The sequence below is a fragment of the Leucoraja erinacea genome, chromosome 6 (genome assembly GCF_028641065.1).
Source record: "Leucoraja erinacea ecotype New England chromosome 6, Leri_hhj_1, whole genome shotgun sequence".
In the NCBI taxonomy this organism is placed as follows: Eukaryota; Metazoa; Chordata; class Chondrichthyes; order Rajiformes; family Rajidae; genus Leucoraja; species Leucoraja erinaceus.
In genome coordinates this window covers 7,493,349-7,519,485 of record NC_073382.1, presented here as the reverse complement: position 1 = coordinate 7,519,485, position 26,137 = coordinate 7,493,349, and the positions used below count along the sequence as shown (strand labels likewise).

The 26,137-nt window shown below is 43.8% G+C and overlaps 1 protein-coding gene across 1 annotated transcript in view; it reads left to right on the top strand.

Annotated features, from left to right (window-relative positions):
* Positions 1-18,174, top strand: part of LOC129697807 (nucleoside hydrolase-like) — a 25,052-nt gene extending 6,878 nt beyond the window's left edge. Inside the window, exons 2-4 of the mRNA XM_055636434.1 lie at positions 6,370-6,481; positions 7,421-7,557; positions 16,757-18,174. Of these exons, the coding sequence (XP_055492409.1) occupies positions 6,370-6,481; positions 7,421-7,557; positions 16,757-17,104 (597 nt within the window). The 3' untranslated portion in view covers positions 17,105-18,174. The remainder of the gene's footprint in view (positions 1-6,369; positions 6,482-7,420; positions 7,558-16,756) is intronic.
* The last annotated feature ends 7,963 nt before the right edge of the window (positions 18,175-26,137 follow it).

Here is a 26,137-nt window from a genome sequence, read left to right as displayed (position 1 = left end):
ATTACCTAAACCACCTGCGGGGTTCGATCCTTGTCTCTGCATGGGCCAAGCCCATTCAGCCTCGTGCAAGCAGTAGCTGCAAAAAGGGTCACGCAAGTCCAGTCCCAAGTTGCCTTCCTGAGATCTACACCGACCTCTAAATGGGGGGATACCTTTATAGGCCCACGAACCTGAGGGGGCAGAACTACATAGGGGTGGTTCCCTTTACAATTCAATTCCTCAAACATATCAATTACATCAATACATTATTGACAGTTCCCCAATCCAATTATATTGAGTCTTAAAAATGTTTCTTAAAGAAGCTTCTGGAAGGAAGCTACCCAACTGAATAATGCAACATTTACCCTGGAAACACAAAACAATTCTGCCAGGGCTTAACAGTCTGGCCAATCAAACAAACAGCAGGGTAGATGTCTTGCAACATTATTTACATTATTTACAATCCCTTTGCAACTATCCAATCAAAGCACTTTTAAGCTTCTTTGCAGAGTGTTGTGATACATTTTATCAATTAGGAGGAAATTAGGAGAACACCTGGATCTTTCACCATTGTGCATATCAATCTAAGCTCAGACTGGCCGGCGCCATCCACAGCCTGTATATTTCCACTGACAAAAGTTAAGTAATTCTGACAAATGCAGGGATCCTCTATTTTATGATGTCTTTAATTTGGTCAATATTAACACTATCACCTCTGAATGAAAAGTGGAGGATTTTCATAGACAATTGAAAGAAAGAAGCAAATGACAGAAAACTTGCAATGGGGAGGCTTTGGTTGAAAACCATTTTAAGTCAATTACATCCGAACCACTTCATGGAAATCTTTCCTCAACTGCGGTGGCACGGTGGCGCAGTTGTAGAGCTACTGCCTTACACCACCAATGACCAGGGTTCGATCCTGACTATGGGTGTTTGTCTGCACGGAGTTTGTACGTTCTCCCCATGACCCTGCGTGGGTTTTCACCGACATCTTCGGTTTCCTCCCACTCTCCATAGACATGCTGGTTTGTAGGCTAATTGGCTTGGTATAAATGTAAAATTTTCCCTAGTGTGTGTAGGGTAGTGTTAATGGGCGGAGATTGTTGACCGATGCAGACTCAGTGGCCGATGGGCCTTCCGCACTGTATCTCGAAACTAAGACAAGAATACTTGAATGTCTCAATTTCAATTTAAACTACAGTCATTGATTTTCTTGAAAGGATTTGAGCCCTCGAACATCTCTAACATCAGATGTTTGTATTAGTTGAAGTTGAACAGATTACATTGTGCCAAAGTATCAATGAAATTTGCAAATGTCTGCAATAAAATAGTAAGATTAAACGAGAACTTACCAGTTTGAAGTTTGATCTTTATTTTATGAGGAGGAACGTTGAGGGAATACGTGAAAGAAGCCCGCTACGACGCATGCGTGTCATCCTTCAAAGCAGCGGTGTGAGGTCACAGATACACTATAATGACCTAAAATAATAAGATTATTAAAGAGATACCAGTTTAAGATATGACCATTCGAGGGTGGGAGCGGAGGGCACGTATTCCCTCAACGTTCCTCCTCATAAAATAAAGATCAAACTTCAAACTGGTAAGTTCTCGTTTAATCTTACTATTTTACTTCGGAGTCACGTGAGTGACTACGTGAAAGATTTCAAAGCTCTGTGACCTCATGCCGTGGAAAACAAGTCCATGCTTCACAACTGCCTTGGTAGTTAGGGAGAAATTGTTAATTATATTCAAAACCATTCATACCAATTATTTAATGGAAATGATAAATAATATCTAATTAATTCAAATTATAACCCTGTATTCTTCAGGGATAAATTATCATACAGAACTTCAAATGTTCCCCGAAAAACGTTCCCATACTGCTAACTGGTTTGTTATAACATTTCTGAAACGTTTTCTCTGACAACCATCCTGCGATCCTGAGGATTTGGTCCATGGATACATGAAGGCGTTTTGCTGCGGATGTAGCTGCAGCCCTGGTGGAGTGATATTTAAATATGTTATTGTCCACTCCCGCCTATCTTAACCCATATTTCAGCCACCACGAAATGGTCTGAGTTACACTCTATGGTACAGTTTCTTATAGCTGATTAAAACGCCATTTCCTTGCCTCTGATAGCCTTTGTACTTTCACTGTATAACAAAACGTGCTTCACTATACAGAGGCGTTTGTCCTCCGGGTAGGCCATCAATTCTATGACCTGGTCCGCTGATCCTGGTCTATTTTGTTTAATAATACGGTCCTGGATCACAAACCCCAAACTTCCTGCCGCCATAGTGAGCCATCCAGTCTTACTTTTTGCAATAACTGGACCTTATGCGCTGTGACTAGCGCCATCAGCATTACCATTTCTTCGTTAGTTTATCCAGATTTAATGCTGTAGCCGGCGACCAATTCCTTAGCAAGGTCAAGACCACACTTACATCCCAGATATAGTAGTATCTTATTTTGGTGGCTTGGTGTTAACATTGCCTCTTAAAATTTTAACTACCAGAGGATGTGATCCCACAGACTGTCTTACTGTTCCTTGCCACCAATAACTTGACAATGCACTTCTGGCACTATTCACAGTGCTGTAACTCAGTCGTCCATAGTGCAGGCTGGTGAAAACTCTAGCACCGCCGGAACATCCTTATTTCTGTGGTCCAGAAGGTTATTATGGCAGTAATTAGTCCATTTTTAATATGACCTAAATACTGTATTTGTGTAGACCTTCTTTGTGCTGCTGTGATCATGTCCACAGTTCTTTTGATAGCTCCATGTCCCGTAGCGGTCTTTTAGAGTCTACAACCTACTAAATCAATATTTTCTATGACATGGATAGCTATCCTGAGTTACTGGATGCACCAGTAAGTTAGGACTATGTCTTACAGTTATACATGGTTCCAGCACCATGTCCTGTACCCCAGAAAACCATAGTTGGGTAAGCCAATCAGGTACTAAGACATCCCAGATGCCGATTCCTGTTGAATTCCCTTAGTACCCAATTGATAAAGTAGGGAAGGAGGAAATACATAAATGAAATCTTTCCCCCCCCCCCCTAGTGCAGTGAAACAGCATCTGTAGCTTCTGCCTCAGGATCTGTTACCAATGATACATACCTCGGTAACTGGTGATTTCTCTGAATTAGTATCCCTGGTAGATACGTAGCCGATAACCAAATATTCCTTTGGACACACCATTGCCAAATTGAATTTGCCAATTCATCACAAGATGTTGATATATTTCCACCCATATGACTTATATATGCCAGCACCGAGGTATTATCTATCTACCATCTAACATGCTGCAGTTTCATTCCTGAGTAATAAGATTTTAGACCATGAAATGCACTTAACATTTCTAAGTACTTATACCCTTAGTGTTAGCGTAGGTTAACAGTAGGTTAGCTTCTTGTATATTCCATCTCCCCCATAGCTCGAGATGGTATCAGTTGTACCTTAACCAATTGCACTGGCATCTATTTGTAATAGCACAGACAGGTTTTGAATAACTATTGGGTTGGAGCAATACTTAACATTGTGTTCCCAACATTGTAATTCTTTTATAGCTTCTATTGTTAGCTCCATTGGCCAAAATAAATGGCCTCTATAATTTTGAGCCCAATGAACTCTGTCGCTTTCCCTATAAGTAAAGTCATTAACATATTAAATGTGTTAATGGTGTCGATTTTGACTTAAGTGGATGGACAATGAATCCCAGCTGTTCAAACAATTGTTTAGTGGCAATCACTGCCTAACATGCCAATTCATAAGTTATTCCCACAATAAGTATATCATCCAACTATGCCATTACTCTATGATTTTGGTGTTGCAGCAATTCCAAAGCTGGTTTAACATTTTTTCTCCTGTTGGATATTGAATAGTAAGCATCTTAAAGATTAATACTTGCCATAAAGTAGCCTGCTGAAACTAACTCTTTAGCAATGCTAAAAATATCCATTTTTAAAATGAATATATTGCACAACATTGTGAAGTGTTGATAAGCCATAATAATACTGCAACCCCCATCTTTCTTATTTGTAATAAACATGTTTGAGACAAAATCTTATTGTTCAGGTTTGGTTTATTCCATTACCCTTTTAGTAAGCATATATATCTGCCCGGTTTATGTTGTACTGGAGGGTTTTGTTTGTGTAGAAACTATCAGATATCCCTTAATACTGGTAAGGATATATCTGTCCATAGATATATTACACCATGCTTCCACATGAAGTTGCAATGTCCCTCCAACTTCCATGCTCCCTATTAATGCTGGAGCCCCAGATTCACCTACCTCCATGGTTATCGGTGGTAACCAAGTTATTTTCTTGGTTTCATTCGTGGTTGTGGAGGGCCTAAAGGTTAAGGTTAGGGTAGATGCTGACGTAGAGACTTTTGCATCTTCCACAGTGGTCGTCCCGGGCCAAACCCTAAACAGGACGCTGCTGCTGGGTACCTCTGCCCAATTCTTTGTAGTATAATTACTAAAAACTACCTCTCTTAGGATGCACATAAGGTTAATGTCTTCCCCAGATATCCTTTGGATGCTCTAATCAGCCCCAAAATCGAGCCTCCTCATCCAATTCTTTAACCTGTTTGGACAGGTCTCCCCCAAATAACAGGGTCTATAGCCGTTTGCTTACATAGTATAGCGAACTTAGGGTCTAGAGCTGGCTGAATGGCCCTCTTTCTAATATATTTAGTTCAAATTGCACATTGCAAAAATAGTGCAAAAGCATCCTTGTGGTCACTAATTATGTCCACCTTTTCTACCATGCGGGCCAAAGTTGTTATGCCCGCCATGAGACCTTTCAGAGTATTTTGGATTTTAATATCCCGACTCCTAACGGCCTCCCAACATGTCTGCAAGTGCACCTGTAACACTGGCTACATTAAGAGCACCACCATTTCCCGGGGTATAACTGCCTTGCCAACACTTCAGCAAAAGTATTAGCTTGAAGTTGATGGGTGGACATATATTCAATACTCACAGCCATCCTTCTCTAGATCATTCTCAGTGTGTTCCTGCTGGCAGTACTGGCTCATCATGTTCAGCAGGTTTTTTATCCCACCCTTCAATAGGGGAAGGTGGCTCCATCACCTGCTCAGATTTTACCCCGTCAGACCTTCCATACCCTCCTCAGAGGCGTCTGATATTTCATGCAGCCCTTATGGGAAACTGCTGTGGGACTTATATTTTTTGCCCACTGTGGCTATCCTCCAATCCCGGAGCCTGCCACTGTGGAGAAATTTACTCCAGCCACCGCTCCAGCCGACTTACATGCTCTCGGGCACTAGTCGTCGCGGGTGCTTTAATATATGGGACCGCTCCTGCCGACTTTGGTGCTCTCGGGCACTAGTCGCACGCGGTATATCCCGCAGCCGGTCCCCATGCCTACGGGCACTGGTCGCTCCCCATGGTCCCGGTACTCACGGGCACCTCTACCCATTTAGGGTGAAGTTTGGCACTTGCTCCCTTATGGGAGATGCTGGTGCCGACATTCATTGCTGCCTGCTGCTGGTCATTAAACAGCAGCGATTTTTTGTGTGGCAGCACTTCAGTTCTATACTGACATCAGTAGCTGGCTGCCTGCTGTTCAGCAACACAGCAGCAACATCTGTGGCTCTGCCCTGACGTCCTTAGCTGGCTGCCTGCTGCTCTTCAGAATACGGCAGCAAACGTCTGTAAAGAAACAAAGGTAAGGGAACTTTGTTCTTACCTGTACTGGTTCTCAGCCTGCCGTTTGGGAGGAACGTCCTTCCTCCCGCAGCCCCACGGACCCCGTAGCGTAGGTCCTTGGGCTGCTGTCCGAGATGTCGGCTGACGGCTACAGGAGTAGTCCTGCTCTCTTCCGGGTCCTGCAGCCGCTTCAATCGGCTCCGGAGCCGCTAGCGACTGCATCCATCATAGACTCACCTGAGTCTGGACACCCCCGGGACGTGTTGCTTCGCTTCCCGCCCGGCAGCAGTTAATCTCGTCGGGCACAGCTGTTTCCTCTCCAAGAGGATTCGCGTGCCGTCGGCTGCTGCTGGCTGCCCGCTGTCTCCGCGGTTATCCCCTCCAGCTTCCCGCAGCTTCTTGCAGTCCTACCTGCAAGGTAAGTGGGAAACATTTTGCAGTCTCTTACCTGCTTCTTTCCACTTACGTCTAGGGAGACGTCGTCTCCCACGTCTGACTCGTTCAATGCGTGTATGCGATATGACACGCATGCGTCGTAGCGGGCTTCTTTCACGTAGTCACTCACGTGACTCCGAAGTAAAATGGAATGTCTACAAATGCGATTGCAGTTTTGAATTCCCTAAACTAAATGAAATCTTTATAATTGAAATAAACAAAGCAATTAATATTTCACCGTTACATTACTGTCCTTTCTCTTCCTCTTGTAGGTCACTCTTGTTGCACTTGGACCCCTGACCAACGTAGCCCTGGCTGCCAAATTAAACCCCACCTTTCCTTCAAAGCTGAAGGGTTTGTACATCATGGGTGGAAACATGGAAGGTATGCTCAGATCCTGCTTTACCACACTGTCCGAAGAGACATTATTGATGAAACCAACTACTCACCTTCCCTATAGCACATTACTGCCTTACTACACACTCCACACAAGTTCAGCAACTTCAGATAAAGAGCACTTCCTGCATTCCCATTTCAGTCCTTCAACATTCCTTACAGTGTCTGGATAATTGCTCTGTAATTTCACCCGCTCTGGAACTTAGTGATCTCGCACAAACCAAACTTTAGTCATTTAACCTCTACTGTTTTCCAATTTATCCAATTTATTTTGTCTAGTTCTCTCCTTCTCTGGTGCACAAATCTAAATTGACAGTTAAATTCTCCTTTCCAATGAAACATTAACTCTGTTTCTCTCCCCACAGATGCTGCCTGACCTACTGAGTATGCACGCATTTTGTCGCCTGATTCCAGTATCTGCTATATTTTCTTTTTGTCGGTACTCTGATACATGTACTGCATGGACAGCCCATAGTACTTGTCTGGCAGTAAGGCAGGAAGACAGGGCCAGAGTTTGCCTTGTTTAGTTGATTTGGAAAAATACATTGAATTATTATCCGTCCTTGTAATTATATTCCGTAACAGTGCAGGGAATCTTAGGAGTGAGTGTCTGTGGTGGGAAAGGACTGTACCCAGTTCAACTCCAACCCATAACCAAAAGTCCCTATTGAAACATAAGACCAGGTGAGGTACCAAGGAGTTAAATCCACATCTGGAGCAACCTGTTATCATAAGCTCAAAAATATCATGTGATAGGAGCAGAATTAGACCATACAGCCCATCAAGTCTACGGTCATTAAGATCCATTCGGCCCATCAAGTTGTCATTAAGGTCTTGCCAAATGATTCACAGATGATGCAGCTATTAGGTTGTGCGTTATGTCAATATTTTACACTCAAGCATTAACTCCCCTGCTTTTATTTCCAGCCAGAGGGAATGTGAGAGTCTGCGGCGAGTTCAACTTTGTCACAGACCCAGAAGCGGCTTCCATGGTGCTGAGCCACTTCACTTGTCCCGTGTACATCGCCACCTTGGAGTACTGCCTCCGCCATCATCTGTCCTGGGTATGTTGTGTTGAAGCAGCTTCAGAGCAGTCATGGCACTTGGGGAATGGTAGCCTAGTGCTATGTTATTCCGATAAGCTCCAGAGGCAAGGTTACTGGTCCAGGACATGGGAGGTTGAATCCCACCATGATAATTGACAAATTTGGATTCAGGTAATGAAAAAATAATCTGAAACTAGACTAAGTGGGACCCGTTAGGTCCCATGTTCACACGGGAGGGCTGGTCCTCCGACGCAATATTCACCAATTTCAAATCAATGTTCTTACCATTTCAAGCACGATGCAAGGCCACCGAATTCAAGTGCAGTTTCATACCACTTTCAGCAGGATCCAAGGCCACCAAATTCAAGTGCAGTTTCATTCCACTTCAAGCATGGTGCAAGGCTACCAAATTCAAATGCAGCTTCATACCATTTCATGCAGGGTGAAACCACCATAAAACCACTGAAAACACCAAACTCGCGTTTCAGTAGACATTCAGTGCATCAGTTGATTCACAGCTCAGACAGAGTCATGACCTCTCCCTTCCCCATCATGCAGAGATTGAGCCACACCCACACTTCCGGTTTTTATAACCCCTCCCCCTCCCACCGGAAAAGGTGTGACTTTCATGGAGTGATTGACAGGAGATATTTTTTAAATGCTAATAACACTTTTAGTTTTCATTGATGGGAAGAATTCTCTGCACCTGCTCAGCAGAGGGGGGACTAAGTAAGATGGCCAAAAATCACAGCCGTAAGTGGTAGCATTTTATCTAAAATCAATATACAGTGCAAACAGGAAGTAAGTGTATTTGCAGCAGTGCCTTTTAACTTCAAGCCAAAGCATCCAAGCCACCATTTGCAGTATATAATGCCTTTCAACTTCAAGCCAAAGCACCCAAGCCACCATTTGCAGTAAGCAGTGCCTTTCAACATCAAGCCAAAGCACCCGTCACAATTTGCAGTAAGTAGTGCCTTTCAACTTCAAGCCAAAGCACCCAAGCCACCATTTGCAGTAAGTAGTGCCTTTCAACTTCAAGCCAAAGCTCCCGTCACAATTTGCAGTAAGTAGTGCCTTTCAACTTAAGCCAACTCACCCAAGCCACAATTTGCGGTAAGTAGTGCCTTTCAACTTCAAGCCAATATACCCACGCCATCATTTATAACCATATAACCATATAACAATTACAGCACGGAAACAGGCCATCTCGACCCTTCTAGTCCGTGCCGAACACATAATCTCCCCTAGTCCCATATACCTGCGCTCAGACCATAACCCTCCATTCCCTTTCCATCCATATAACTATCCAATTTATTTTTAAATGATAAAAACGAACCTGCCTCCACCACCTTCACTGGAAGCTCATTGCACACAGCTCCCACTCTCTGAGTAAAGAAGTTCCCCCTCATGTTTACCCCTAAACTTCCGTCCCTTAATTCTCAAGTCATGTCCCCTTGTTTGAATCTTCCCTACTCTCAGTGGGAAAAGCTTTTCCACGTCAACTCTGTCTATCCCTCTCATCATTTTTAAAAAACCTCTATCAAGTCCCCCCTTAACCTTCTGCGCTCCAAAGAATAAAGCCCTAACTTGTTCAACCTTTCTCTGTAACTTAGTTGCTGAAACCCAGGCAACATTCTAGTAAATCTCCTCTGTACTCTCTCTATTTTGTTGACATCCTTCCTATAATTAGGCGACCAAAATTGTACACCATACTCCAGAATTGGCCTCACCAATGCCTTGTACAATTTTAACATTACATCCCAACTTCTATACTCAATGCTCTGATTTATAAAGGCCAGCACACCAAAAGCTTTCTTTAGGTCCCTTGCAGTCAGAAACAGGTGAGTTGATCATGGGGAACCAGGATATGGCGGACCAATTGAATAACTACTTTGGTTCCGTCTTCACTAAGGAAGACATAAATGATCTGCCGGAAATAGCAGGGGCCCGCGGGTCAAAGGAGGTGGAGGAATTGAGTGAAATCCAGGTTAGTCGGGAAGTGGTGTTGGGTAAATTGAATGGATTAAAGGCCGATAAATCCCCAGGGCCAGATAGGCTGCATCCCAGAGTACTTAAGGAAGTAGCTCCAGAAATAGTGGATGCATTAGTAATAATCTTTCAAAACTCCTTAGATTCTGGAGTAGTTCCAGAGGATTGGCGGGTAGCAAACGTAACCCCACTTTTTAAGAAGGGAGGGAGAGAGAAAACGGGGAATTACAGACCAGTTAGCCTAACATCGGTAGTGGGGAAACTGCTAGAGTCAGTTATTAAAGATGGGATAGCAGCACATTTAGAAAGTGGTGAAATCATTGGACAAAGTCAGCATGGATTTACGAAAGGTAAATCATGTCTGACGAATCTTATAGAATTTTTCGAGGATGTAACTAGTAGCGTGGATAGGGGAGAACCAGTGGATGTGGTGTATCTGGACTTCCAGAAGGCTTTCGACAAGGTCCCACATAAGAGATTAGTATACAAACTTAAAGCACATGGCATTGGGGGTTCAGTATTGATGTGGATAGAGAACTGGCTGGCAAACAGGAAGCAAAGAGTAGCAGTAAACGGGTCCTTTTCACAATGGCAGGCAGTGACTAGTGGGGTACCGCAAGGCTCAGTACTGGGACCCCAGCTATTTACAATATATATTAATGATCTGGATGAGGGAATTGAAGGCAATATCTCCAAGTTTGCGGATGACACTAAGCTGGGGGGCAGTGTTAGGTGTGAGGAGGATGCTAGGAGACTGCAAGGTGACTTGGATAGGCTGGGTGAGTGGGCAAATGTTTGGCAGATGCAGTTTAATGTGGATAAATGTGAGGTTATCCATTTTGGTGGCAAAAACGGGAAAGCAGATTATTATCTAAACGGTGGCTGATTGGGAAAGGGGGAGATGCAGCGAGACCTGGGTGTCATGGTACACCAGTCATTGAAGGTAGGCATGCAGGTGCAGCAGGCAGTAAAGAAAGCGAATGGCATGTTGGCTTTCATAGCAAGAGGATTTGAGTATAGGAGCAGGGAGGTTCTACTGCAGTTGTATAGGGTCTTGGTGAGACCACACCTGGAGTATTGCGCGCAGTTTTGGTCTCCAAATCTGAGGAAGGACATTATTGCCATAGAGGGAGTGCAGAGAAGGTTCACCAGACTGATTCCTGGGATGTCAGGACTGTCTTATGAAGAAAGACTGGATAGACTTGGTTTATACTCTCTAGAGTTTAGGAGATTGAGAGGGGATCTTATAGAAACTTACAAAATTCTTAAGGGGTTGGACAGGCTAGATGCAGGAAGATTGTTTCCGATGTTGGGGAAGTCCAGGACAAGGGGTCACAGCTTAAGGATACGGGGGAAATCCTTTAAAACCGAGATGAGGAGAACTTTTTTCACACAGAGAGTGGTGAATCTCTGGAACTCTCTGCCACAGAGGGTAGTTGAGGCCAGTTCATTGGCTATATTTAAGAGGGAGTTAGATGTGGCCCTTGTGGCCAAGGGGATCAGAGGGTATGGAGAAAAGGCAGGTACGGGATACTGAGTTGGATGATCAGCCATGATCATATTAAATGGCGGTGCAGGCTCGAAGGGCCGAATGGCCTACTCCTGCACCTAATTTCTATGTTTCTATGTTTCTATGTTACCACCCTATCTACATGAGATTCCACTTTCAGGGAACTGTGCACAGTTATTCCCAGATCCCTCTGTTCACCCACATTCTTCAATTCCCTACCATTTACCATGTATATGGTAAATTTGCAGTGTAGTGCCATTCAACTTCAAGCCAAAGCACCCAAGCCACCATTTGCAGTAAGTAGTGCCGTTCAACTAAGCCGAAGCACCCAAGCCACCATGTGCAGTAAGTAGTGCCTTTCAACTTCAAGCAAAACACCCACGCCCCCATTTGCAGTATGTAGTGCCTTTCAACTTGAAGCCAAAGCACCCAAACAACCGTTTGCAGGCAGTGCCTATTTACTTCAAACAAACCATATTTTCATTTTCAAATCACATTAAGGGTACTCACAGTTGTGTAAACATTTGTTCAGTGTTATTCAGAGCTCAGAGAGACATGACCCTTGGCTTCATCAATATTGCAGAGACTGAGTGAGCCACACCACTTCCTGGTTTTATAGTCCCTCCCCCTCCCTCCAGCAGTGGCAGCAGAGAGAATGGTGAATTTTTTTTAAACATTAATATCTCTCTGATTTATCTTCGATGGGAAAAATCCTCCGCACCCGTAAGGCGGAGGGGGGCTCTGAGCGAGGTGGCCAAAAATGATGGCCATAGGTGGCGGCGTTCTGTCGGAAATCGCAGCACAGTGGGCCAAAAGCGGTCAAGATCAGAGATTTAGTAATATAGATTATTAGTTAGTATGGTGACCATGGTCAGGACTGGATTGTTGTCGATATCCAAATGGTCCAATTACTGTAGTTTGTCTATGAGGTTGGCAGTTTCCTATTTTCTCTCCCTCACTCCTTTCTTAAGAAGGGGGCTCACTACATTTGCTCCCCTTCAATCTACAAGAACAATTCTAGATCAGTACAATGTTGTAAGTTTATAAAATACTGTGTCCATTATCTCTTTAGCCATGTCTTTCAAAACTCTGGAATGTGGACCATGGGGTCTTTGGGATTTATCATCTTATTGTTTCACCAACTAGTAACTTTTCTTTAGTTTTAGTTTATTTTATTTTATTGTGTACCGAGGTACAGTGAAAAACTTGTTTTTGTTGTGTGCTGTGCAATCAGCGGACAAACTGTACATGATTACATCACGCCGTTCACAGTGTACAGATACTGGATAAAGGGAATAATGTTTAGTGCAAGATTAAGTTCAGTAAAGTCCGATTAAAGATAGTCCGAGTGTCTCGAATGAGGTCGATGTAAACTAATTTCCTTCAGTTCCTCGCACTCACAAGAGCCTTGGTTTCTCTGGTTTTGTATTTGCATCTTCTGTTGTTTCTCCTTTGCTATTTCCTTATTTCCTTTTATAAAACCTCCCCTCTCTGCAAGCGACCCAGATTTGCCCTGACTTTATCTTTCATTTTTTACACTACCATGGAAATTCTTACATTCCATTTTTTATCTTCCTTGACATCTTACTTTCAAAGTCTACATTGCTTTTCTTGCTCCCATGTTGCTGAATTCTAAAATACTACCTGTCCTCAGGCACATTGCTGGTCAAGACAACTTTATGCTGCATCTCTCCTGCATTTAACACTGCCTGCAATTTCTCTAGTCAGTCAGTCAGTCGAACATGACTAGGTGTGGCACAGCCGACTATAATTAAATGGTAGACACAAAATGCTGGAGTAAGTCAACGGGATAGTCAGTGAATGGGTGACATTTATGGGTGAGACTCCATCCAAGGACCCCGACAGCCTTTTCAGGTGAGGCAGAGGATCACTTACACCTTCTCCAACCTCATCTACTGTATCCACTGTCCCAGGTGTATCGTATATCGGTGAGACCAAACGCAGGCTCGGCAATTGTTTCGCTGAACACCTCCACTCAGTCTGCCTAAACCTACCTGTTCCCTCGGTTCCCCCCATTCCCACATTGACATTTTTGTTTTGGGCCTCCTCCATTGTCAGAGTGAGGTCCAGCGCAAATTGGAGGAACAGCGCCTCATATTTGGGCAGCTTACACCCCAGTGGTATGAATATTGACTTCTTTAACTTCATAACCCTTGCTTTTCCTCTCCATCCCCTCTCCTTCCCAGTTCTCCGACCAGTCTTACTGTCTCCGACTACATTTTATCTCTGTTTGCTTTGTTGTTACCTACTCCCAACTAACAATGATCTATTCTACATTTTCCTTGATCTCCATTCCCTTTGTCCTGTTTTCACACCTTATTCTTCCTTATCTATGTACCTCCCACACCCCTGACATCAGTCTAAAGAAGGGTCTCAAACCGAAACGTCACACATTCCTTCTCCCATCAGAGATGCTGCCTGTCCCCCTGAGTTACTCCAGCATTTTGTGTCTATCTTCGACTTAAACCAGCATCTGCAGTTCCTTCCTACATGTAATTAAATGATAATCTGCACTGCAGTACAAACAATAACATTGCACAAAGGGGATTATTGTGCGAATTGGTAATGTTAATTTGAGGCACAAGAGACTGCACATGCTGCAATCATGAGCAATAAGCTGATAATGAGCATAGGCTGCGGGAGGAACTCAGCGGGTCAGGCAGCAGGTGTGGAGGAATATGGACAGATGATGTTGTGGGTTAGGATCCTTCTTCATTCTGATAATCAAAGCTGTTAATTGGCTGAAGATGGTTCTCATAGAAATATAGAAAATAGGTGCAGGAGTAGGCCATTCGGCCCTTCGAGCCTGCAGCGCCATTCAATATGATCATGACTGATCATCCAACTCAGTATCCTGTACCTTCTCGACCTGAACTGTCACCCATTCATCCACTCCAGAGATGCTGCCTGTCCCGTTGAGGTACTCCAATTTTTTCTGTTTATCTTCTGTTAATTCTTAAATTCGGTTCAACGTGAAGATATGTGAGAAAATATGGTTTAGTCTGAAAGAAAAATGCAGAGTAATTAGCAACAATTCAATTGATGTTACCATAAAGAGCAGATAGAATGACCAACATTTTCTTGGCTGAAGGATGTGAATCATGGTTTGGGAATTAAAGATTTTAAGATTGGACTCAGTTATTCAATTATGGGGACAACTTGCAGAAGGTATGATTTTTGTTGAAAAAGTGCCTTTGTACCAGGTTACCAATGTGCTAATATAACCATATAACCATACAACAATTACAGCACGGAAACAGGCCATCTCGGCCCTTCTAGTCCGTGCCGAACACGTATTCTCCCCTAGTCCCATCTACCTGCACTCAGACCATAACCCTCCATCCTTTCCCGTCCATATAACTATCCAATTTATTTTTAAATGAGAAAATCGAACCTGCCTCCACCACCTTCACTGGAAGCTCATTCCATACAGCTACCACTCTCTGAGTAAAGAAGTTCCCCCTCATGTTACCCCTAAACTTCTGTCCCTTAATTCTCAAGTCATGTCCTCTTGTTTGAATCTTCCCTACTCTCAGTGGGAAAAGCTTATCCACGTCAACTCTGTCTATCCCTCTCATCATTTTAAAGACCTCTATCAAGTCCCCCCTTAACCTTCTGCGCTCCAAAGAATAAAGACCTAACTTGTTCAACCTTTCTCTGTAACTTAGTTGCTGAAACCCAGGCAACATTCTAGTAAATCTCCTCTATACTCTCTCTATTTTGTTGACATCCTTCCTATAATTAGGCGACCAAAATTGTACACCATACTCCAGAATTGGCCTCACCAACGCCTTGTACAATTTTAACATTACATCCCAACTTCTATACTCAATGCTCTGATTTATAAAGGCCAGCACACCAAAAGCTTTCTTTACCACCCTATCTACATGAGATTCCACCTTCAGGGAACTGTGCACAGTTATTCCCAGATTGAATTGAATTGAATTGAATTTCCTTTATTGTCATTCAGACCTTACGGTCTGAACGAAATTTCGTGCCTGCAGTCATACATACAATGATACAATAATAACAACAATAAACACAAATTAACTTCCACCACAGTGAGTCCTCCAAACACCTCCTCACTGTGGTGGAGGCAAAAATCTTAGGGTTGTAGTCTCTCCCTCTGCTCCCTCTGCGCTGAGGCGATTCCCTCTGTTCAACTGCATTATTCAATTCCTTTCCATTTACCATGTACATCCTATTTTGATTTGTCCTACCAAGATGTAGCACCTCACTTATCAGCATTAAACTCCATCTGCCATCTTTCAGCCCACTCTTCCAACTGGCATAAATCTTTGAAAATCTACTTCATTATCCACAACACCACCTATCTTAGTATCACCTGCATACTTACTAATCCAATTTACCACACCATCATCCAGATCATTGATGTACATGACAAACAACAGTGGACCCAACACAGATCCCTGTGGCACCCCACTAGTCCACTAGTCACTGGCCTCCAACCTGACAAACAGCCATCCACAATATATCGATAGATATGCCATTTATTGTCACTATACATGTACAGTGAAACTGAAAGCTGCTCGTACTCAGTGCATACATACAATTTAGCACAAAAAAACAAGAAGAAACAGAAAAAACAAAAAACAGAAGGGAGATGGGGGGGGGGGGGGGGGGGGGGGAATAGGTGCACAAATTCTGCGGCGCTACATACATATATACATATATAAAGATGGAAGTCCGTGTTGGGAGGTGTAGTCAGGGCATGTGTGAATTTGAATTTATAGTAGATATAATTCTCGGAAAGCAACTAAGTCGGAATCAGTAGGAATAACAATTACACCCAGCATGTTGTTAATAATGGGGATTCAGGATGAGAAGTACAGTCAGGGAATGTTATGGAGAGAGATGGACAGGAAGGGTTCCTGCCTGAAACTGTCATGATATTTCCAAATCAACGAGAACAAAGGGGGACCATTGTGGACTAAATGGAACACTTTGTAACTTGGTCGCCGCCTATACTGTATGTGGCAACTCTTTGTATACTTGTGTATGCAAAGCAAAGAATCTCACTGTGACAAATCACACATGCGATATAAAGATACATAGACAATAGGTGCAGGAGGAGGCCATTCGGCCCTTGGAGACAGCACTGCCATTCAATGTGATCATGGATGATCATCCACATTCAGTACCCCGTTCCTGCCTTCTCTCCATAACCCTTGATTCTGCTAGCCCTAAGAGCTCTATCTAACTCTCTTTTGAATTCATCCAGTAAATTCTTCTTAGGCCGCCTTCGGTCATTTCTGACCATAGGTGTCTCCATGGTGCTATTTCCTATATGGGGGACGCCTGAGCATGACTTTTTTTAATGTGGGGAGACTTGTGCACAGGCAGCCACCACACGGTCCTTGACAGATCTGGGTCAGGATCCAGTGGCATAGTCCAAGATGTCCGGAGAACCTTTTCTGTTGCAGCTTTCATCCACTTTCCCAGCCGTTGTGACGTTCCACTAAGGTCAGCCATCGTCCTCCGCCTGTTCCACCATTGAGGTCTTGGTTGGATTGCTCTTTGTCAGAGACCTCCCCCTCGACCTTACCGCCATTGGTGGCCCAACCAGGAGCATAGCTCCAGACGGCATCGCTCTCAGGATCTCAGGTCCACACAAGTTTCTCCACCACAACAAGGTGGCAATCCAGTAAATGATAATAATGCACCATTCATTCACAGGACTTTTACAAAAAGTGGGTGAATCAAGGCAGTGCAAAGGCTCGGTTCATGAAGAAGATATCTGCATATACTGCGGACTACAGCCACGAAGGCGAAGGTGGCAAGGCCTTGCTGTTTGGAAGCGGCTTTGTGTGCTGTGATTCATTCGCAATATCTGCTGCCATCGATGACTCGGTGGTGACGGAGCGCGCCCAGTACGGGGTGAGTGTGGAGTTGCACGGTTCACTGACCAGGGGCATGATGGTCGTCGACACCCTCGACATCCTGAAGCTCCCACACAAAGCCACCGTCTTCCTGGAATGTGACATGGAGAAGTATAAGCAGCAGCTGATTAACGCCCTGAAATAAGATGCGGTACGTCCCACACGGAAGAACATAAAGTGCCAGATTTACAATTATACACGATGCAAGCGCTTACGCCTATAAAATTTATGTTTCAATAAAGAGCTATTAATACTTTAAAAATGGGGTATTCAATGCTAACAATAACTCATTCGGTGTCTGAGACGGGCCGGCAAGATCATCAAAGACCCCTCCCACCCTAACCATGGACTGTTTGTCCTCCTCCCATCAGGGAGGTGGTACAGGAGCCTCAGGTCTCGTACTAGTAGGATGAGGAACAGCTTCTACAACAACACTATCACATTGCTGAACTCGGAGTCCCGCTGATAGATTTGTCCAGTCTCTCCATCCACATTGTTTGCTTACTCTGTATTTTTATTTCTATATGTGTTTGAAGTCAAACTAAACCGGTTGGAAGATTAACTATTAAATCTAATGGAAATTTGATCATCTTTTTTAAGCAGGAAATATTTACACCAACCTTTCCAATGGAAATTCAATGGAAGGTATGGGAAAATTGAATGGTGTTTTACATTGTTGCTGGAGCATTTTGTGCCTATCTTCAGTGTAAACCAGCATCTGCAGTTCATTGCAACACTATTGCGATGCCGCACTGGTTTCCAGCCTCATTTCTTGCCACCGTAAATTTAACTAAATCCCTGCCAGTGAAGACCCTCCATCACTCTCTGCTCAATAATCCATGCCCAACATATCCTCCTCTCCGCCCACCCCCTCCAGGCTTCAAAGTTCTCTACCTCTGTTGCCTCCTCCAGCCCTGTGACCCGTGAAGACCTTGCGCTTTAGAAGTCTCTTCCTAAGCTCCTCAAACCCCGCGCTCTCTTCCCCTGCAGAGAGATTAATGGCATCTCATATCCTGTGTGATTCAGCCTTTAATATGATTCATATGATAAATCCGGCCTATGAATACATATCATTGTTTATTAAGATGCCTAATTGGATTTGGATTCATTTTGTTGTGATCAGAGATTTCAATTTGAAAGACATGGTTTGCCTTGATATTTCAAGCTGTTAACACTCCACAGGAGAACCAATACAAGAAAATAATATGCATTTTATTTGATATGGAGACAATATAATAGAAACATAGAAACATAGAAATTAGGTGCAGGAGTAGGCCATTCGGCCCTTCGAGCCTGCACCGCCATTCAATATGATCATGGCTGATCACCCAACTCAGTATCCCGTACCTGCCTTCTCTCCATACCCCCTGATCCCCTTAGCCACAGGGCCACATCTAACTCCCTCTTAAATATAGCCAATGAACTGGCCTCAACTACCCTCTGTGGCAGAGAATTCCAGAGATTCACCACTCTCTGTGTGAAAAAAGTTCTTCTCATCTCGGTTTTAAAGGATTTCCCCTTTATCCTTAAGCTGTGACCCCTTGTCCTGGACTTTCCTAACATTGGGAACAACCTTCCTGCATCTAGCCTGTCCAACCCCTTAAGAATTTTGTAAGTTTCTATAAGATCCCCTCTCAATCTTCTAAATTCTAGAGAGTATAAACCAAGTCTATCCAGTCTTTCTTCATAAGACAGTCCTGACATCCCAGGAATCAGTCTGGTGAACCGTCTCTGTACTCCCTCTATGGCAATAATGTCCTTCCTCAGATTTGGAGACCAAAACTGTACGCAATACTCCAGGTGTGGTCTCACCAAGACCCTGTACAACTGCAGTAGAACCTCTCTGCTCCTATACTCAAATCCTTTTGCAATGAAAGCTAACATACCATTCGCTGTGACATAATGTCATAGAAATAGGCTTTGCTTTTGCTGAATCTGGTGGGAACCACTGAATTCATATTGTAATGGCTCATAAATACCGTGTGAATCAATAGAAAATAAAGGTCGAATGGAACTAAACTGCTTTCAATGTTTTTATTTTCATCCAGCTGTGAATTGCGTTGATTGTAATGAGGCGGCTCAGTGGTGCAGTGGTAGAGCTGCTGTGTTACAGCACCAGAGTCATGGGTTCGATCCTGACTACGGATGCTGTCTGTACGGGCTCTGCACGTTCTGCCCACGACCGCACCGGTTTTCTCTGGGTGCTCCAGTTTCCTCCAACATTCCAACGAAGTACTGGTTTGTAGATCAATTGGTTTCAATAACATTGTAATTTGTCCCTAGAGTGTAGGATGGAGCTAGTGTTATGGGGTGATTGCTGGTCGGCATGGATCGGTGGGACTGTCTCCACACTGTATCTCTAGAGTCTAATGTATAAATCCAACAGTGAATTGTGTTTATTGTAATGTTCTCTACTCCAACCCACTGGGCAGAATGAGGTATAAGTTGTTAAGCAGTTTAAAGATGGCGGGTGATTTTTATACCTTGGAACCTGCTATAGGAAGGACGTTGTTAGAATAGAATATAGAATAGTTTCTTTATTGTCATTGTAACATGAACCATGTACAACGAAATTTAAAAATTTCGTTAAGCTGGAAAGAATGCAGAGACTTACAAAAATGGTGCCAGGACTCGAGGGCCTGAGCTACAGAGAGAGGTTGAGCAGGCTAGGACATTATTCCTTGAAGTGCAGGAGGCTGAGGGATGATCTTACAGAGCAGTGATGAGCGTTGAGGTAAATAGCTGGGGCGGCACTGGCTAGTATCAGTGGCCCACCCCCCCCCTGTATTGATCACTGCGTCTCCCCAGGGAGAGAGAGGGGTGGAGCCGGGGCTGTGTGCGTGAAAAAACTTTTTCTCCCAAAGAATTCTCCCAATGGAATTCCTGTGATCGGCACAGACTCGGTGGGCTGAAACGCCTGTTTCCGCACTGTATCTCTAAAGTCTAAATGGTCGAGTTTCAGGTTAGAGTCAGAATCAGACTGGGCAGAAACAGATCTTTTGGCCTATGCTCGCCTATGCTGACTAAGACCCATGCTACACTAGTCTGCCTTATCAGCATTTGGCCCGTGTCAATCCAATCCTATCCATTATCTGTCCAAATGTCTTTTAAATGTTATTATACCTGCCTCAACTACCTCCTGTGGCAGCTCGTCCCTCTGTTTCCTATTAAATCTTTCCCCTCTCACCTCAAACATATGTCCCCTTGATTCCCCTACGATAGGTAAGACATAGAAACATAGAAACATAGAAACTAGGTGTAGGAGGAGGCCATTCGGCCCTTCGAGACAGCACCGCCATTCATTGCGATGATGGCTGATCGTCCCCTATCAATAACCCGTGCCTGCCTTCTCCCCATATCCCTTGACTCCATGAGCCCCTAGAGCTCTATCTAACTCTTTCTTAAATCCATCCAGTGACTTGGCCTCCACTGCCCTCTGTGGCAGGGAATTCCAGAAATTCACAACTCTCTGGGTGAAAAAGTTTTTTCTCACCTCAGTCTTAAATGACCTCCCCTTTATTCTAAGACTGTGGCCCCTGGTTCTGGACTCGCCCAACATTGGGAACATTTTTCCTGCATCTAGCTTGTCCAGTCCTTACATAATTCTATATGTTTATATACAAGAGAGAATGTTAACCATCCACCATCTGCAGGAAGGAAGAGGAATTAAATCAAATTCAATTCAATCAACAGGGCGGCACGATGGCGCAGTGGTAGAGTTGCTGCCTTTACAGCGCTTGCAGCACCAGAGACGCGGGTTCGATCCCGACTACGGGTGCTGTCTGTACAGAATTTGTACCTTGTCCCAAAGATCACATGGGTTTTCTCCGAGATCTTGGGTTTGCTCCTTCAAAGTCGTACAGGGTTTACATGTTAATTGGCTGGAGCTTATATCCTTGGTATAAGTGTAAATTGTCCTAGTGTGTGTAGGATAGAGCTAATCACCGAGGATCGCTGGTCGGCGCGGACTCGTTTACTCGCTATATATCTAAAAACAAAATAAACTACTGCTCATAACTCTGCACTGAACTAAGTTGGGATCTTGGGTGAAGACAAAATTACATTTGGGGATGATATAACCATATAACCATTACAGCACGGAAACAGGCCATCTCGGCCCTACAAGTCCATGCCGAACAACTTTTTTTCCCCTTAGTCCCACCTGCCTGCACTCATACCATAACCCTCCATTCCCTTCTCATCCATATGTCTATCCAATTTATTTTTAAATGATACCAATGAACCTGCCTCCACCACTTCCACTGGAAGCTCATTCCACACAGCTACCACACTCTGAGTAAAGAAGTTTGCCCTCATATTACCCCTAAACTTCTGTCCCTTAATTCTGAAGTCATGTCCTCTTTGAATCTTCCCTATTCTCAAAGGGAAAAGCTTGTCCACATCAACTCTGTCTATCCCTCTCATCATTTTAAAGACCTCTATCAAGTCCCCCCTTAACCTTCTGCGCTCCAGAGAATAAAGACCTAACTTATTCAACCTATCTCTGTAACTTAGTTGTTGAAACCCAGGCAACATTCTAGTAAATCTCCTCTGTACTCTCTCTATTTTGTTGACATCCTTCCTATAATTGGGCGACCAAAATTGTACACCATACTCCAGATTTGGTCTCACCAATGCCTTGTACAATTTTAACATTACATCCCAGCTTCTATACTCAATGCTCTGATTTATAAAGACTAGCATACCAAAAGCTTTCTTTACCACCCTATCTATATGAGATTCCACCTTCAAGGAACTATGCACGGTTATACCCAGATCCCTCTGTTCAACTGTATTCTTCAATTCCCTACCATTTACCATGTACGTCCTATTTTGATTTGTCCTGCCAAGGTGTAGCACCTCACATTTATCAGCATTAAACTCCATCTGCCATCTTTCAGCCCATTTTTCCAAATGGCCTAAATCACTCTGTAGACTTTGGAAATCCTCTTCATTATCCACAACACCCCCTATCTTGGTATCATCTGCATACTTACTAATCCAATTTACCACACCTTCATCCAGATCATTGATGTACATGACATGTAGAACAGATGATCATTGATCAATAACACAACCCATGGAAGAAGAGAGGCAACTTGATTAGGATACAAGTGTATTACTGTGGATGGAGACATTTCCTACCCTTAGAGGAGAAAATGAGAAATGGAAGAGAAGACAAAGGAAATAAACAAAAAAAGGCACAATGTATTGGAGTAACTCAGCAGATCAGTAGGAATCTCTGGATCTCTGAACAGGTGATGTTTCAGGTTTGTACCCTTGTTGAGTGAGTGTGGGGGGGAGGGGAGGGGGGGGAGGGGTAGCTGGAAGGGAGGAGGGGTAGGACAAAACCGGGCAGATAATAGGTTGATACAGTTATACAGGTGAGGGGAGGTGCTGATGGACAGATGGTGGTAAAGGCTAGAGAGGAAAAGACAGAAGGTGTGAGACAAGAGGATTGAAGAGTTGTGAATTGTGAAGCTAGGGGAAGGAGTGTACGTGGAGAGGGGGAGAGGAGTAATAGGTGCAAACATATACACTTTGCTAATTCAGTTAAAAGGCTGATGTTGCTATTTTTCCTATTAACCTCTATCACTATTTCAGAGCGGACATCATAAGGTGACTAAACTTCTCCATATCACATTTTGCCACAATAAAAGCTCGATGTGGTTTTTTCAGTAGGTTCGATGTTCCCAGGGCCATCATCCCTCTGGTTAGTGACCCCTGTAACTCCACGCTCACTCCCACCTGGATGTGCTCAGTAACAACACTCTCGTCAATAGCCGTGGCCATTGCATAAGAATCGCAGGAGATAAAACCCGGTACAAAATACAATTCTCTGTTGCCTTGCTTGTTCTTGGAAAATGTTTTGCTCTGTGCCGTTATCTTTCTCATGAAGCAAGCTTTCTCTGTGCCTTGATGTATCCACTCCCTGAAGAGCACCTGGCAAATTACAGGAAAGAAATGTCATCACTTCCATCCATAAATAGAAGGAAGATACAACCATCTGGAGTAACTCAGTGGGTCAAGCAACATCTCTGGAGAAAAGGATAGGTGATGTTTTGGGTTGAGACCCTTCTTCAGACTGATGTGGGGGGGGGGGGGGAAGAAAGTAAGAGGCGGAGACAGTAGGATTAGAAGGAGAGCTGGGAAAGGGGGAGAGGGAGGGGGTGAAGACAAGGCCTATATAAAATTAGAAAATGTTAATACCGCTGGTGTGTAGACTACCCAAGCGAAATACCCAAGCTTGTCTCCGCACTCCATTTACTGCTGTCTCCAGTCGCAAATCTAAGTTTTCGAGTGATCTGTGCAAGGCATTCATTGATGCTGGAATTCCACTGTGGAAATTGGAAAACAAATCTCTCAGAGGTTTTTTAGAGAAATGCACAGAGGAACGTATACCAAGCGATTCATCATTATGGAAAAATGATGTTGACAGCAACTTCAACATTGTTGTGCAGAAAATTAGAGATGAAGTTGCATGCAACAAAATATGGATCTCAATAGATGAGATATGCCAATGTGGTCATCGGTACACTGGAGGCAGGTCAACCATCAAAGGAGTATTTGTTGACATCGGATGTATTGGAGAAGTGTATCAGCTCAACTATTGCTCAGTTGTTTACATCTTCACTTGCTGTACTTTGGCCAGAAGGTATAAAACACGAGTATGTTCTGTTTGTGACTGATGCAGCTCCGTACATGAAAAAAGCTGCTCGTGTTTTAAAGTTTTATTCACCAAAGTGTTGCATTTGACATGCTTAGCTCAAGGACTTCATAGAATTGCCAAGCACATATGTAGCTTGTTTCCTAATGTCGATTGCCTAGTTTCCAATGTCAAGAAAATCATCCTCAATCCACCGTCACGTGTGCAGTTGTTCAAGGTAATGGCACCCGAGATTCCGCTATCTCCTCGGCTCATTTTGACTAGTACATGGTTCTCTGCTGTACTCTTCTATGCTGCAAATTTTGAAAAGATAAAATAAATCATCAACTGTTTTGAAGAAGAAGAAGAATCTGCTGCAGTCAAGATCGTCAGTGAAATCATGCAGAAAAAGTCCCTCCACCGCGATCTTGTGTTTATTGCTTCCAATATTGCAAACTTCCCACAAGCTAACACTACCCGTGAGAAACGTGGTGAAACATTAGTGAATAACTTGCAGGTTTTCAACAAAGTAACTGACGATATTCGTAAAGTTCCTGACGATGTAGGGAAAGACATACAAGGTAAATGTGAGAGAGTGATTTTAGCAAACAAAGATCTTGAAGAAATACAAAACAGCTAAAGCTCTCAAAGGTAGTTGTAATGCACAAGATATCGACATGAATATAGAGTCTGTAGCTTGTTTTGGGTATGCACCAGTGACCTCAGCTGGGGTAGAAAGACGTTTTTCACAACTGAAGCATATTCTGTCTGACAGACGGCATAGTTTAACACCAGATAATTTGAAAACATATGCTAGTAATTATGTGCAACCAGGCAACTTTGGTCATTTAACGTAGTATACGTTTATATTATCATTTTTAACCATATTTTGGTGGTGGAAACATGCCTTTTATGCCTTTTTTGCCAATACATGCCTTTTTTCACCCCCATCACTTACCCCCATCATCACCAAGTGCTTCGAGAGGCTGGTCCTGGCACACCTCAAAAGCTGCCTACCCCCCACACTGGATCCCTATCAGTTTGCCTACCGCAAGAACAGGAGTACGGAGGATGCCATCTCAACGGCACTTCACTCCGCCCTCTCCCACCTTGACAACAGAGACACTTATGTAAGAATGCTGTTCATCGATTACAGCTCAGCATTCAACACCATTATTCCATCAAAACTGATCACCAAACTCGGTAACCTGGGCATCGACCCCTCCCTCTGCAACTGGATACTGGACTTTCTAACCAACAGACCCCAGTCTGTGAGGTTAGACAAGCACACCTCTTCAACCCTCACCCTGAACACCGGCGTTCCTCAGGGCTGTGTGCTGAGCCCCCTCCTCTACTCCCTCTTCACCTATGACTGCACACCTGTACATGGTACTAACACCATCATCAAGTATGCAGATGATACAACGGTGATTGGCCTCATCAGCAACAACGATGAGCTGGCCTACAGGGAGGAGTTCCAGCACTTAGCAGCATGGTGCGCTGACAATAACCTGGCCCTTAACTCCAAGAAGACCAAGGAGCTCATTGTAGACTTCAGGAAGTCCAGAGGCGGCACGCACACCCCCATCCACATTAACGGGACGGAGGTGGAACGTGTTTCTAGCTTCAGGTTCCTGGGAGTCAACATCTCCGATGACCTCTCTTGGACCCACAATACCTCTACTCTGATCAAGAAGGCTCATCAGCGTCTCTTCTTCCTGAGGAGACTGAAGAAGGTCCATCTGTCTCCTCAGATCCTGGTGAACTTCTACCGCTGCACCATCGAGAGCATCCTTACCAACTGCATCACAGTATGGTATGGCAACTGCTCTGTCTCCGACCGGAAGGCATTGCAGAGGGTGGTGAAAATTGCGCAACGCATCACCGGTTCCACGCTCCCCTCCATTGAGTCTGTCTAAAGCAAGCGCTGTCTGCGGAGGGCGCTCAGCATCGCCAAGGACTGCTCTCACCCCAACCATGGACTGTTTACCCTCCTACCATCCGGGAGGCGCTACAGGTCTCTCCGTTGCCGAACCAGCAGGTCGAGGAACAGCTTCTTTCCGGCGGCTGTCACTCTACTAAACAACGTACCTCGGTGACTGCCAATCACCACCCCCCCCGGACACTTTTTTTAATTCAAATCGTTTGCTATGTCGCTCTTCAAGGGAGATGCTAAATGCATTTTGTTGTCTCTGTACTGTACACTGACAATGACAATTAAAATTGAATCTGAATCTGAATCTGAATCTGAATCTTTTGTGTCCTTTTTGTATTTTTATTATGCCTTTTCGCCTGCCTATTTTATGTTTTTTGGTGCCTAAACATAGCAATGTTACAAAATTTTGAGATTTAAAAAATCAAGTCTGCAATTTATCCCATCAGATAAAGCATAACAATAAGTTTAAATTGACACCTAATTCACTTTCATATCTCAAGTAATAAAAAAGTTATGCCCATTTTCATACTCGGAAATTAGCATCTTGTTCCCTATTGATTTTCTATGGACATAACAAAAAAGCTGTGATCGAGGAC